The sequence below is a fragment of the Ambystoma mexicanum genome, chromosome 3q, assembly GCF_040938575.1.
Source record: "Ambystoma mexicanum isolate Mex_15411 chromosome 3q, UKY_AmexF1_1, whole genome shotgun sequence".
NCBI classification, from domain to species: Eukaryota; Metazoa; Chordata; class Amphibia; order Caudata; family Ambystomatidae; genus Ambystoma; species Ambystoma mexicanum.
In genome coordinates this window covers 538360921-538376036 of record NC_090926.1, presented here as the reverse complement: position 1 = coordinate 538376036, position 15116 = coordinate 538360921, and the positions used below count along the sequence as shown (strand labels likewise).

At 45.8% G+C, this 15116-nt stretch overlaps 1 protein-coding gene across 1 annotated transcript in view; it reads left to right on the top strand.

Annotated features, from left to right (window-relative positions):
• The first annotated feature begins 11748 nt into the window (after positions 1-11748).
• Positions 11749-15116, top strand: part of SLIT3 (slit guidance ligand 3) — a 1101025-nt gene continuing 1097657 nt past the window's right edge. Inside the window, exon 1 of the mRNA XM_069654301.1 lies at positions 11749-12447. Within this exon, the coding sequence (XP_069510402.1) occupies positions 12269-12447 (179 nt within the window). The 5' untranslated portion in view covers positions 11749-12268. The remainder of the gene's footprint in view (positions 12448-15116) is intronic.

Sequence of the window (15116 nt, the reverse complement as noted above, 5' to 3'; positions counted from 1 at the left end):
TCGTGGTGTACAGTCACGTGATGGAAGAAAGTTGGATGCACAAGGAGATCACACCTTCGCACGGAAGCCAGACAGTACCCATACTCCTTAAAAAATCCCAGAGAAGTGTACAGACTCAAGGACAACTTCAAACACTAATTGACACTGAAACATTGAGGTGATGATGAAGTGTTGTTTTAATTGGCGGGATGCTAGTATCGAGACAAGTTCACCCACTCCTGGTTGCTCAGGGTTAGTAGCCAACCTATTATAGAGGACCACGTAGTTGGGGGTCCTATAGTTTGTGTAGCCAATGGGACGTCGTACATTTAGTGATGTTCATAGAGTCCATTTTAAAGGGAGGACTTGGTTGCCCCACCTGATGTGAACTATCCAATTATTTCTCTTTGTTACTCTATACAGATATAACACCTATGTTTAGTTATTCACTTAGAACCAATCCTGTTTCCCGATAGGTTTTAGAATTTTGCCACGTAGGATGATGTTGGTAATGACGCAGGTCAGCACGTCAGCTATTACCATTGTAGGGTTTAAGAACCCAGCTTTTTAATGAAATGATTAATAGTTGAGTATCAAGCGATTGTGATTACGATTGCTGATGTTCATTGTACTGCCTGTTTTAGTTACTTGCATTAAAACAGACAAACTTTTGGGAAGCTATTTGTCACATCTGAATTATTGATGTTTGATAAAAATGTGCATCCCCATCCATCTCAATGGTATTGTTACTCATCTTAAAGAGCTGGGAGTCCCCCGTTCAATATGTCCGGGACTTCACTGACATGATGCATATCATTCAAGATATAAACATTACGGAGGAAGACATTTTGGTGACAATGGATGTCAAATTGATTTATACCTCCATCCCCCAAATGAACTGTTTGAATGTCCTGGGAAAATGTCTGGATAAATCTGGATAAATGTACTCAACCCCAGCAACCACCAACAGGGTTTGTATTGGAATGCACCCGCCTTGCAATGATGGGAAACTTCTTTCTATATAAAAATCAACTATACAAACAGGAGAAGGGAGTTAGCATGGGGGCTAAATTTGCCCCCGATGTTGCCAATTCATATATGGCAGCTTACGAAAATAAGTACATCTCTGGAACTAATAATGCCCTGGAACAGCATCTGGTGTTCGTGTATGGCAGAGATGCACAGATGATGTGTTCCTCACATGGAGGGGACCTCAAGAATCATTAACTATGTTTCACGTATGGCTCAATACATGTGACAGTAACATTAAGTTCACAATGGAATGTAGCCAACATCGAGTGAGTTTCCTTGATCTGCTGATTAGCAAATCAGAGAACAGATTGGTGACCACCCTTTATAAGAAATCCACTGATAAAAACTAATTATTACACTTTCAGAGTTTCCATCCATCTGGTTGTGCCAGAATTTACCCTATGGGTAATTCTTATGCATCTGACGTAACTGTACAGAAAAGGATGTATAAAACATAAAACATGCAACAGCAAAAGGTGAGACTATGTGATAGATGATGCCCCAAAAACTTGTGAAGGACCAGCTGAAAAGAGCTCTCAACACCAACAGGGAGGTGTGTTTGACCACACGTGAGAAAACACAGATTGAGAGGTTGTTAAGTGTCACAACATTCAACCCGACTAGTTGTGATATCAAGAGAATAAAAAACAAGAATTGGAACCTAGTGAAGAGACCGGGATCACTTGCCAAGAAACTGATGTTTGCATTTAAGAGAAGCCAAAATTTAATTTGAGGCAGAAATTGATACACACTTACAAGGAGCTGAAAAGGACCAGACGGTACTGAACCAATGGGGGTTACCCCGCATCACCGGACACCACAAGTGTGGGAATTGTGTGGCCTGTGCACTGACTGAAACTAGATATGAATTCATCTATGGGACTAATGTTTGGAAACTTAAGCATCACACTAACTGTGTAACCAAAAATGTTATCTATACAATAAGATGCCCATGTAACCTCATGTATGTAGGGAAGACCACTAGAGAAGTGCGACAACGCATATCAGAACACAGGTCATGTATACGCCACAGAGTATCTGACAAAATGCTGGTTGACCATTTTGTACAATATAATCATAAAGATAAAGACATGAGATTGTTTGTACTACAAATGATCCTACCTAACACCAGAGGAGGAGATATGGACACACTACTTCATCGTATCGAGCAAAGATGGATGTATACCCTTGACACAGTGCAACAGGACTTAAATGTTTCAGTGAATGGAATGCTTTGGTGACCAGTAAATGATGACAGAGGTCATCATGAGGGGGTGCTTTTAGAATAGTGTGGTTAGTCACACCTGACAGAAACACACAGGAATGTGCAGGACAACAGGGGATATCTACCCCCTATAAAGCCCATACCCTGTGATGTATGAAGATAGACTGATGGTGTTGCCTGAAGGGAGATGATGAGATTCTTTATACTATGGGAATTTGTTGGATTGGAAAAAAATGTAGTTCAATTATGGTGACAACTGGAAACACACCCGTGGTAGTGTTTAAATATGGAGGGGTGAATACTGGTCCTTTGTGCTATACAGGTATGTAACATTGCAGCAGATATGCACATGGGCAAAGTGATAATATGGAATGCACAATCCCTTATGGAGAACTTTAGTCCTCTTTTTATGCCTACATCCAGATGCTAAATGTGCAGCCAGGTTTTTGGTCACTGAGGTTTTTCCTCATTGGGGTGTTTGCGATTTGATAAGATCTTATAATGGCATACTTTTACAATGAGCTCTTCAAAGATATAACAGCACCACTGGGCATCAAGAATCACATGTGCACATTTTACCACCTCCAGGCCAACAGAGTTGTGGAAAGGATTAATGTGGTGCTGAAGGGCAAATTGTCCAAGCTCTGCACAACATTAAAACATAATTGGTTGCAATACTTGCCCCTTGCACTATTTAGCATCTGCATGCAGCCCTGTAAGGATCACCATTTGTCACCCCAAGAGGAGGTAACGGGGCAGTGGATGCACATGCCCCTATCTCCCATCAGGAGAACATGTGATGCTCACAGGGCGGCATCAGTGTTGGTGACAAATTTAAAAGGTATCTGTTTGTTCCAACAAAATCCACAACAGATACCACCACCAATGAACGAAGATCGGACCAGCATTGCATCTGACGCTCCAGCAACATGACCTCCTCTTCAGCTATTTCCAGGAGACCTTGTGTACATAAGAAACTTTGTCTGCTGGTGGAGTAAGCCTAGATATAACAGTCCCTTTGAGGTCCTCTATGCTACTCCACTTGCAGTGAAAATTTGAGAGCTGTGATATTGTGTGCATTTGGCTGATGTTCGTAAAACACCCCCGACTTCAACCCACATCCATGTACAGTAAATGATTAAGGTGGCAAAACCATTCATGAACCTTGTCTCACACTGTTTATGTCCTGAATAATCACGTGCGGCTGCACCTTGAGCAACTGATCTACCTCTGGGATAAATGGAAAATGCTGCTGTGCATTATTTGCACAAAAGCTCTCTCGCTTTCTTTTTTTCACTCTTTCTCTCTCTTCTACTTCACAATGGACATGCACAGGTCCAACCAACCATTTGTAACAAGCGACACTCTCGCTTTCGAAAAAACACTCTCATAGCAGTGTTTTCTTCCACGTATACCTGTGTTATGCATTGTGTGACTGGTCTATTTGTGATTTCTATGTTTGGATTACATATACATTTAGGGTGTAGCTTTATATGGGGTAGTCATATAAAAAGGGGGAAATAAGACATGCAAACATTACTAATGGTTCCTTAAGTAATGGTTTGTTAACATGTGCTGTAAATATATCTTTATCAAACAAAGTGCGTTAAATGAATTATACTGCAGCTGCAGACATTGATACAAAGCCTAATGCAACTACTAATTATAGATTTGTGGCCCAGCAACAAATGGGAAAGCTTAAAAATGTACTAATGTTGTCATTATTTTCTAATGTGTTTTCCGGCATATTGTTAATGACTCCAATCAAGTGTTCCCACTAAGTCAGTGCCTTGTCTGGGATTGCTCAAGGGAAGCCCCTATTTATATATTTTTATGTCCAGTTCGTGTACTCTGGATGACAACCCTTATATAACACCCCTCTCTTAGAATCCACCTGACCCCACTGAGCCAAGAAGCAAGTTTGTTTTGCAAAGTTAAAAGGTTTATTTGAGAATCAAACAATATATATATATATATAGCGCACTTTTATAATAAATTAATAATTGATATCACACTTAGACATATGACAGTGAGTGATCAACAATGGATGATGTGATACTAGCACACTGGGTAATTACTTAGGAGTAGTATAGAGGATAAGGTAGCTGAGAATGCTTTATATGGTACAAGGAAATGCAAGTTGGAAAAGAAGCAACACAGGAATAAACTTGATATGATTTCAGCAAAACATAATATAATCACTTTTCCCCTTTTGGCAATTCACACCCCTCTATGCAATGTAAGGAGGTGGAAGTGACACACACACAGTCTTCAGGAATATAATCACAGTACAATCCCAATTCAGTTCCCCCCTAGCAAGCTTAGATCAACAGGGATGATTTTAAACACAGGCAAAGTACTTTAAAGGTGGTATGCAAAGAAGGGAAAAATATGCTAAAATTATTTTAATTCCCTCTAGAGGTTCAGGGTGAGTGATAGCTACTTTAAATTAGTTCAGGATCACTTTAGCAATGCTCTATGAATGATTGTCAGGTTGCAAACGAATTTCAGCAAAGGAAAGCAAGGAGCTGCTATTTTGACACGTGAAGAAATTTTAGCCAAATCGCAAATTGCTGCACTTTTTCCGAATGCGTCGAGCGCGATTACGGTGGCACAATAAGGAGTAGCAAGTCGGAGTAGGGCTCGTTGGAAAGCTTAGAATCTTAGCTTTAAGATGAAAGTTAGATTACGTTCCTGGGACAAACGGTTCCGGGGATACAGATGATTTTGTGAAGGTAGATTCTCGAAATTAAATTTTAAAGTTCAGAATGACAGATGACAGTTTTGCAGCTTTGAATCAAAAGAAGGGACACAATTTCTATGATGCAGTTCTCAATAGGTTAAAATAGTTTGAATTAGATTATTTTAAACTAAGAGATTGGTTTTGCACAGTTCTGGCTGAGTACTCACACTATATGTTGGACAGGAATGTGACTTTGTCACGGATTGGGTCAGGATTGGCTGCGGTTCTCTCGCCACTGGGTACTGGTTCTCTGGTTCCGGATCTCTGGTTCTGGTCTGGTCTCTGGTTCTGCTCACAGCGATCTGGGTCAGCTCTCAGCGATCTGGTCTGGGTCTGGTCTCTCTGGATAATTCTGCCTTCTGGGTCTGCTACCGGTTCTGGCAAATGTTCTTGGCAAAGAATTCAAACAGCTCGCCCGGCTGTGAATAGTTTGGTTAGGTTTTGAGACCTGCTGAAGAGAACTTGGCTTGTGGGTTAGGCCTTTGCTTTGAGTTCTGGAGTCAGAGTTCTAAGTTCTGGTCTCTGTCTTGCTGGAGTCAGTCTGGATCTCTGGATGTGAAGTCGTCTGTCAGCGTACTCCGCAAGGAAATGGAAATTGAATGTCCCTACCTGTCCTGCACTGTCTCCTTTTATGTGTTTAGAAAGTGGGTGGGTCGGCTCATTCTGCATGCCGAACCCTCTCAACGTATCATTGGCCAGTTCCTCCTCTCTCCCTTGATTGGGGGAACTGGGTTGTGAGTCAGAGTGATGAGGTAGGTTTATGGTCAGAGGATCCTCCCCTTGTCAACTTGCACACAAATCTATTTCTGATCCAAATACATATTTATCTATGTACCATTTTTCTAATATTATATGTCCAGTTAACATATTTTCTGTAGCACCAAACCATCCGATCCCTGTCTTTGTAAGCTGTCGTGTCCACTTATGACAGAATTCTCCCCTTTTCATCCAGATAACGACCTCTAAACCTTTCCAGATTTTACACAAATGTGCACCAGGGATATGGGTTTCAGATGATAAAGTGTCAGATTTTTAACATGTATACATTTGGAGTAACAACCTTTTTTCTGCTACTATCCCCAAGAACATACCACTGAGTCCTAACACCTCTTAAAATGTGCACAGAAAAATCACAAGAATGATGATGTTATTTATATAATTTTGACAAGTCTGCACTATGAATCATCCATCTTTTTAAAATTATGCTCTGGCCCCAAAGGGGTGTGGTATTCCAAAGCACATGGTGGAATTTCTGGTTTATCCACTTCCCCCAAGCTCAGCTTGCTCACAGATGCAGTGCCCCTCCCCGTTTCCTTCCAAGAGGAAGCCATTTACGACCCCCCTAATTCAACATTTGCCTGGGCCAAGGACAGTGCTTTGTTTAGTTTCCTGCAGTCCCCAGGTGCTCCTCCCCTGATTCAATCAGAGAGGTGTCATCTCCTTTTGGCAGGGGCAGCAGAATGCAGCCAAGCCTGGGAACACAGCTGCTGATCAAGTTTCAACTCCTGTCAGGGGTAGTTGCCGGGCAGAATTCACTCTCTTTAAGCCAGGCTTCAGCCAAATGTCACTTTTGTTCCCAGTTTTCTACATTCAAACCAAACTTGCAATTTTTACACACGCAGCTAGAACACTGATTCTAAGTTCAAAACTATGACATTTAACAGTTGCAAACTATGTGACACTTAACAGTAGGTCACTCATTTATTTTAGACATTCAGATTTTAATGTTTTTCAGTCCAATTTCACTTCAGCTGATGACAATCCCAGCTCAGCCAGTTTCGTCATAAACATCGTTTTGGGCTCTTTCTCTTTCCAGATTTTGTATGCACACAAGACTACATTCTGCCAAATGTCTGCTGGTGTTCATTGAGATTTTTGAATATCTTGCAATGTTTAAAATAGGCATTTTTAGCTTGCATTTCAGAGAAACAAAGGTGATTTCAAAGCGTTTTTTTTTTTAGCCACCGGTACTGCTGTTTTTCCTTTGGCACACATTTCACTCATGGCACTCCTGGCCTATCACGCTCACACTGGTGGGTGGCAGGTCAGGCGACCATTTTGGTGTGCGCAAAACTGCGCGGTTTTCCTGGATTCTGGCGCAATGTGGGCTTTTCCGCCCTCTTGGATTTCCTACGCCCACAGCACAAATGTTGCAGCATAATAGCTTGAACACCGGTCAAAACCCCCGGTCGCCCCCGTAGCATCCCACATATTACTCATTCGAAACGGTTTAAAAGACAAGTTAGAAGGGCTAAGTACAATCATTACCAAGGAAGTAATAGTTGTTATGCAGACATGAGCTCAGTGGTGAAAAAGAAGGCAAATGGAAGCTGTTATATTTGTTCCTTGATATCACGCGTGTCAGGAGCCCCCAAGGTATTAATGCCACAGGAAACTCCAATTTTGGAGGCTCAATGTTTACTTCAGCTGACCTTGTGCAGATTGCAAAGTACTTTTCAGGCACAAAGTGTGCAACTGGAAATGATGGATCACGATCTACTGCATTGTGCCCAAAACCCCAAAGGTGAGCAGTGCTTGCAAAGACCATACTTAAAGCTGGAAGGCATGATGTTCATAGCAAGCAACTGACAAGACATTTAAATGAGCTGTATGACAGGAGGACGTGTAGGATTCAGAGAAGAAGTGATCCAAAAAGTGAATACAGTATTCAGTGAATACTGGAATGAGCATGTGGCAAAACTCACATGGGTCGAGGCAATGAAGAAACCAGTGAAGGTGCAAAAGCAGGAAGAATATTACCTGTCGCTATAACGAAGTTGGTGTCTTTGTGGGGACCAACAACAGGGGCAATAAGACATTATACATTCCAGACCTCAAGGAAGGGGCAGCAGCTGTGATGGATATCTATTAGGTGTGTGGTAAGCATGCTTTTCTGCACTTCCTGCAATAATAGAAGTGCACCTGCTCACTAGCCTCGCTGGATTCGGCCCTCATGGTGATCCATGAAGAACATTTGATAGTGGGACCAGGTCGCTTGTAGGCTCCAACACCAGCAGCTGTGGTCCCCACCACAGTGCTGCTATAGTGGCCTATATGCTGCATCCTGCCAGAAAAGGAGAAAAAAGATAAATTGCAGAGAAGGTTCAATTATCTGTCTCAAGATTCCTTACACTTACTGAAGGAAATACCAGATCAATATCGACTATACAGCAAGGAAGAAACATTCTTCGCATTGTTACTGTTACCAGGAGTGCAAGCCACCACAAATTCAGATTGTGCGATGTGAAGTGATCCAACTGGCCGATGATACTTAACAAGGCCTAAATGCGATCAAGATGGAGATGTGCACAATCCGGCTGATGATGTTGCAGAACCGTTATGTGCTGGACCTCCTCACAGCCATGGAAGGAGGGGTCTGCTGAAAAATTGGAGATTCCTGTTGCAAATACATACTGCCTAACAATGGAGACAATGGGTTCCTCACCAATATAATAGGGACACTGCACACCCTTGGCACTAACATGCAAACTGAAGCTGGCATACAGAGGAGTGACTGGTTCGACAACTTTTTTTTCTTGGGCACCATCCTGGATGGGGGCAATCGTGAAGCTACTGGTTCCTGTGATTGTGTTTGTGTTGGTGATCTTCTGTACCTGCCAGCTGGGTCTCTGATGCTGTGCCAAAGCAGTGCTTAGCAGTGCAATGATGATGGTCTCAATTGGGGAACAGGGTGCACCTTGCGGTACAAAAGGTAGTGCCAGTCCAAACTGATGACACAAACAAGCCACGCATAGTTGCGATAGAGCAAGGCCTTCACCATGCTGGCCCCACCACAATCCCTCCACCAGATCCTGACAATTATTTAGTACACTGGGAAGATTTAGCTGGGGATGTGGGATGCATCTATATAATGTGTACCCCTGAGCAACATACACAGGCAGGGGAAGCTGTACGGTCTCTATGTAGAGCACGGGTGCCAAAGGAAGGGTCACTGCCATACTTGAAAGCAGAAATATTGGAACGGGAAAGAATGGTGAAGGAAGACCAGAAGCCCAAGTGGGAGTTTGTTAATGTAGTGTTAACAAAAGTGGGGTATGTTGGTAAGGGGTATCCTCCAGTCCCCTGAGTAGTTTTGAATGAGGAAAATGCCCAGAGGTGTATGATAGGGGCTTAAGGGGGACGGAAAGGGGTGGCAGCAGGGGCTATTGTGTGGGGAGGGTGGTGCATGTTGTGGGTTTACAACACACTGGGAATCAGACACCATCTTAGGTAATAGCGTCCATAATGAAATCGAGGTCTAACGCTGCACTAAAACTGGGTGTCCAAGTCTAGGCTACAATTGTGGAAATGAGCAAATAATTGTAGCCTCCTGCCTGATGACGTAAAAGAAGAAGACCAGCTGGAAGAAGATGGACAGGCAGAGCTGGGACCAATGTTCTGGTATCCCTTATGGAGCAAGTAGCCGCTTGGATAGGTACCCTATGTAACTATGTCATTGATGATGATGTATGCCTTTTTAAAGTATTGCACATGCTGACTTTGCCAGAACGTTCTGCGGCAGCAGAGTGCTTTGCTGTTGCATCTCTATTTTTGTGGAAATAAACCTTGTTCTTCTTGCAAGAGGTGTCCTGGGCCTTTTTCCCTAATGAGTTGCATTTACGCTACTGCGAGCATTGAGGGGTTTCACTTTACCCTTCTCCACCTCCGACGGGTGTACCACATCCCTGTACCTCACCTCTGAAGACCTTCAAAGGTGGAAACCAGCTTCACCTAGCTAGCCTCAATTCTTGCTTTGATGTTAAACACTCTTTTGATATCTGTCTCCTTTTTGAAGTCTTTGACCTTGACGTTCTCGCACTCACTGAGATGTGGTTCACTGCCAGCTCTGTCACTGCTTTTGACACAATCTTCCCTGAGGGCTACAAGATCCTATCTAAGCCCAGGCCTGACCTGTCTGGGAGGCGGAGTGGCATTGATCTTCCCATAATTGGTCCTCACTACTGTCGTTCCCACTCAGACCTACTCTTCCTTCACATTCCTTGTTTGCAGGCTTGGTATCTCTCCAACCCTCTTGTTGACTGTCAATCATCTACATGGCCGCTGGTCTGGACTCCCTCTTCCTCTCGGAGTGGTCTGACAGCACCTTTTCTCTTCTTGCCTCCATCCCCAAGCTTCTCCTCCTCAGAGACTTCAATATTCCCCTTGACTCTCTTGATTCTGTCACTGGACTCTTCTGCAGCTTCTGTGCCTTTCATTCCCTCACCATTCATCCCTCCGGTCCGACGCACTCAGCAGGACATACCTTGGATGCTCTCATCTCAGCATACATTCCAATCTCCAACCCTCTCACTACACCTCTCTCCTGGTCTGACCATGCTCACCTGTCCTCTAGCCTGGATCTCTTAGGATCCCTGACTAAGCCTCTGCTTGCACTGCCGGTCTCCTTCTCTGTCCTTCAATCAATGAAGTGAGTGTCAGTTGCTGCTTTTGCTGCCACATTCATTCTCCCTCCCACTTCTGCCACAGACTACCACACTGACTCTGCCCTTGCTAATCTTCACCTCTCTATCACCAACACACTAGACATCCTTGCCCTTGTCATCCTGCTTGCTGCGTGGTGCCCAATACCCAGGATCTGGTTTAAGGTCCTGCTCCTTGAATTTGAAACCCTGTGTACCATTACTATTGGTGTTAACAACACCTAGTTTTACATCACATAGAAAGGGGAGGAGTCAGGAGTGGAATAATATGAACAGAATGTTCTGGAATACCAACTATTCTAGTTGGAAACAATCAAATCGAGGCTGCAGTAAAATCGTGTGGAGTTTGTTGGCAAGCACGCAAATATAGGTCACGGACACATACAACGACCCACATCCCAAACCATCTGGCGTTACCCATGTGCATAAGCCATGTTGGCCAGGAAGGCTTCTGGCGGGGGAATTGTGGGGGAAGGGTCACACTGCAGCACACACTAAATGTGATGTGCACTCATTTCCGTTTCCTGGAGTGCTCAAGCGAGGACTCCTTACATGCGATGCTTCTCACGGGTCCTGCGTGCTGCATGGGCCCAGCGCCTGGCCTGCTTCTGCTCACCGCAGGAGTGATTGAAGGGTGATAGGCATTACGAAAAGCCTGTCCCCTTCCATCGAGAGTGCACTGACAGGAGCATCTCTTTTTAGAATGTGCCTCTCCTCATTGCCCTGCAAGGTCCCTGCTGTATTCCCCCTCCTGTGTGATGAGCACTCACCTCTGCTGCCCCAGTACACCCTCGCCTCCCTTCTTATCACGACATTTCACAGACTTCTTTCCGCTGCTAGTCTTCCCCATATCCACACTCGCCGCCGCCTGTTTTCATAATTCCCGTTGTTTGCCTCCTGCCCCCCTCCTCCATTCGCCTCTGCTTTCCTTCATTTGAGCCCCACTTCTTTCTCCTCCACTACTCCCACCTTACCATCTATCTTCCCCACAGCTATCCCCCCTACTTACGAGACCCTGACTCGAGTCTGTTCTCTTTGCCTCCCTGCCAAACCCTCCCACACCTCTCCCTCCTTCCCTGCCACCCTCTTCCCCCGGTTCCTTAATCTGACTCCAATCCCCTTTTCCACCCACCCCTGCCTCTTTAACCCGTAACCCCTCCTCGCCCCTTCCTGCCTCTCTTCATTCCTCACTCTGACTCTTGAACAGCAGGAAAAAAGTTTCAAAGTTTGTCGACGTCACGCCTGCCCGGTCCAATGACAAGAGGCGGTGAGAATTTGGGGGTGTGCCGCTTGCTCCAGCCTCCGCTGCCTGAATGAAGTGCGGGCTGCGCTGCGCTGCTTTGCCTGCAGTCGGTGGTTACTGCGCGGCGCCTGCACCCTCCTGTACGCCGGTCTCGTGCCCCCCCCCCACCCCCCGCATCTGCCGGATTTGGAAGCACTGGGGAGCACAGAGCTGCGCCCGTGAGCTGACGCGGAACCGCGTCCATCCTTTGCTTCCAGTCTCCTGCCGTCCGTCCACCTTTCGCCCGATCTCACCTGATCGCGCTGCTGCCGAGCTGGGATCTGTGGACAACTTTTGATGGATGTGTTGCTGTTATCTCAGGACCGGTTTGGCTGGCTGGCGACCCGGGCAACTCTGACCCCGCTGGGAGTTTAAAAAGTTCCGTAGATCCCCCCCTGCCCCCCTCCCTCGGCTCTTGATCGCATTTCACCTCATCTGGGAATGAGATCGGCGCGTTTCCCAGTGGGGGTCTGAGATCGCCCCCCTCCCCCCTTGCTCACGTTTGCTGTGGCTGGAGCCCCTCTCCGCCCCCCCCACCCGAAAGGCGCCCGTGGGGCTTTGCAGACATGTCGGCCGGCTCCGGGCTGGATGGATGTTGGTATTTCTTGGCGATCCTGGGAATATTGTGTGCGGATCAAGCTGCGGGGTGTCCCAGCAAATGTACCTGCTCTGGACCCAATGTGGACTGCCACGGACTGGGGCTGAAGGCTGTGCCCCGGGGCATCCCTAGGAATGCCGAAAGACTGTGAGTATGCACAATGCATCTGAGTGGAGTCGCCCTCCCTGCAGGCACAGTGCCATTGAAACAAAGAATGGGTGTACGCGCGTGTGCTGGGGGGACCACTTAATACTAGTGGACTCGTGCAGACAAAATCCGTTGCACAACACTTTAAAAGTGATAAGTAACGCTTGCACCACGTATCTCGTGGGGATGTTGCTCCGGCCAAACAGTCAGGGATTTTCAGATAATTCCCAATTTGTCGACTCTTAGATAAGAGATCATATAGCTCATTTGGCTAATGCGCCTGCGGTAGAAAACTGGATGGAACCTACAGGCTATGTGGGGGTGGGACGCAACTCAGACTCCCATCCTTGTGAAATGCCAGATTACTCCTCAGATGGGCACTTGTATTTTGTATGTATTTATTTATTTATATCTATACATCACGAGTCGCTTACATGCGAGGAGCTTAGTTACAGGGGCGCCAGGGACACCTTGGAATCAGTACAGGTTAGTTACATACATATATAGTGCATTTTTGGCAAGCAGGGTATGTGACAGATGTTATAAAGTGAAGGTGATTAGATGAATAGTAGCGCCTTGGCCGCTTTGCGCTCTGGGGTGATACTGCGCCCGTAGTGTGTTTGCTTCGCAAGAGGGGCGCGGAATGTACCGGTCGCCCTTCATTCCTTCCGAACGCACCGTGTGTTATGAACGCTCTAAAGCGTTGGTGATTTGCATTGATCCCTGCTGCTGTTGTGTGTGGAGCGCGACTGTGATTGTTGAGCATCTTTGAGAGTTGCGCGTGTCTGAGTGACAGCATCAAGTAATGTGACAATGAGTCTAGATGTTTACAATAGTCTGGAGGTTGTGCTGCGACGAGAACATGTTTCATGCAACGCGTGCATACAGACAGCGGGCATTTTATAAGGGAGTGCTTGCTGCACGGCGGATACGTGGATGTAGCCGATACGGCTGCTCAATGCGTTGTAGTGGGGTTATGGCCATGTTTTGCTCAGGGGAGTTTGTGGGGAAAGGATATAGTGTATAACCTTGAGGTTCGTGTGAATACTGGTTGCGATAGCGTCTTGCATTAGCAAAACCCATGCTTCACCTGCGCGGCGACACACGGCGAACGTCCCGGGTGGGGTCTCGGTGACAGGAAGGCAAATATAAGCTTGGAGGCGAGTCTGTGCGTCCAGGTATATGGCGCCCCCTGGGAGCCCGGGGGCTGCCTATGGTCCCTCGGCTCTGGTGCTCAGAGCTGTCCCAGCTCCCGCATTCCAGCCTTTGTTCTCCACATTCCGCTCACCAGAGCGGGCGCGAGCCCACGGCCCCGACTAGCGCAGGCAGCAATGGTGCACGGGGCAAGCAATAGAGCACGACACCCTACACGCGGAGGTTTCATCACAGAGATCATGTGCAGGCAGAAGCTGTAGGCAGCTCGGTTGCACGCACTTCTAAACTCCACTGTTTTTCACCCCCCTGTGTTGTGACGTCCTATTTTGCGGGATGTTGTGGATGGGACTAGATCGTGGGCACTCCCGTCATCACCAGGACGTGTACTCTTATTGTCCCTCCTAATCATATAGTGGTCGGTTGCCCCCATTGTTTTTTCTCACTTTGCATTTGATGTTTATTTCGTGTTTTGTGTGGCGCTCACGGTGCTGTGAAATAGCTTCCGGGCGCTTTAAAGGCGAGCGTGAATAAATTATGGTAGAGACCAAAACCACGAGAAATCATGACTCGAAGGACAGGCCCCTGTACTGATCTGAAAACGTGTGTTTTCACCTTAGGAGGGTGGCGGGGGGTATTTGACACAGGAACTTCATTTCACCAAAATGCTAGGGGAAGTGAGATCACACGACCTTTGACCTCTGATGACATCACGATGTCATTGGACCCCACCCCAAAGTGACATCACGGGAAGCGATGGAACACGACCTTTCACCCCTTGAAAAAACAGGAAGTGGCATCACATAGCATTGTTTCTAAGTACACTACGCAAAAATATGGTTGAGATATCACTTTAATGTGATATACATTTCATACAAGAATGGATCACCATATGTATCATTAATATCAGTGTGTATAGGTCTATATTGCCAAATTACTGTGACTGCAAGCAGACGTCCAAGGCCAAATGATAACGATGTATTATAAAGCACTTACTCTTAAGCACTTTAAATAGAAAACATATGCATACCATATCACCCTACCTGTGTTGGTACTCAGTTATCAACCTTAGAAGGATACAAAACTGAGTTGCATTGCCTGGATTCGAACCTGCATCTTACAGATCACACACACATTGCAGCAGCGAGTGCTCAACCCAATGAGCTATCTTACCAGCTATAGCTATTTTACCAGCTATAGTAAAATGAGCAATTAGATGTCTGAATGTTCTCAAATTCAGAAAGCAAATTACACTCTGTAGTGGATACCATTAAACTGGTAACTGAGATTTTACAGCAGGCCAGTTCATCTGCAGGTCTGGTGCAAAGTTGGCCACATGTCAAGCCTGCGTGGATCTTCTTTTCAGGCTTAAGTTGGCAACATACATACCATTGGGAGGGCTCATAACTGTGTATTAAAGAAATTAGAGTACTGCAGGGAAAGCAACACACTCACATCCCTCTGTACTCTGGGCACTCATTACCTTATGCATGCAAACAAACATCCTGGACAGCATG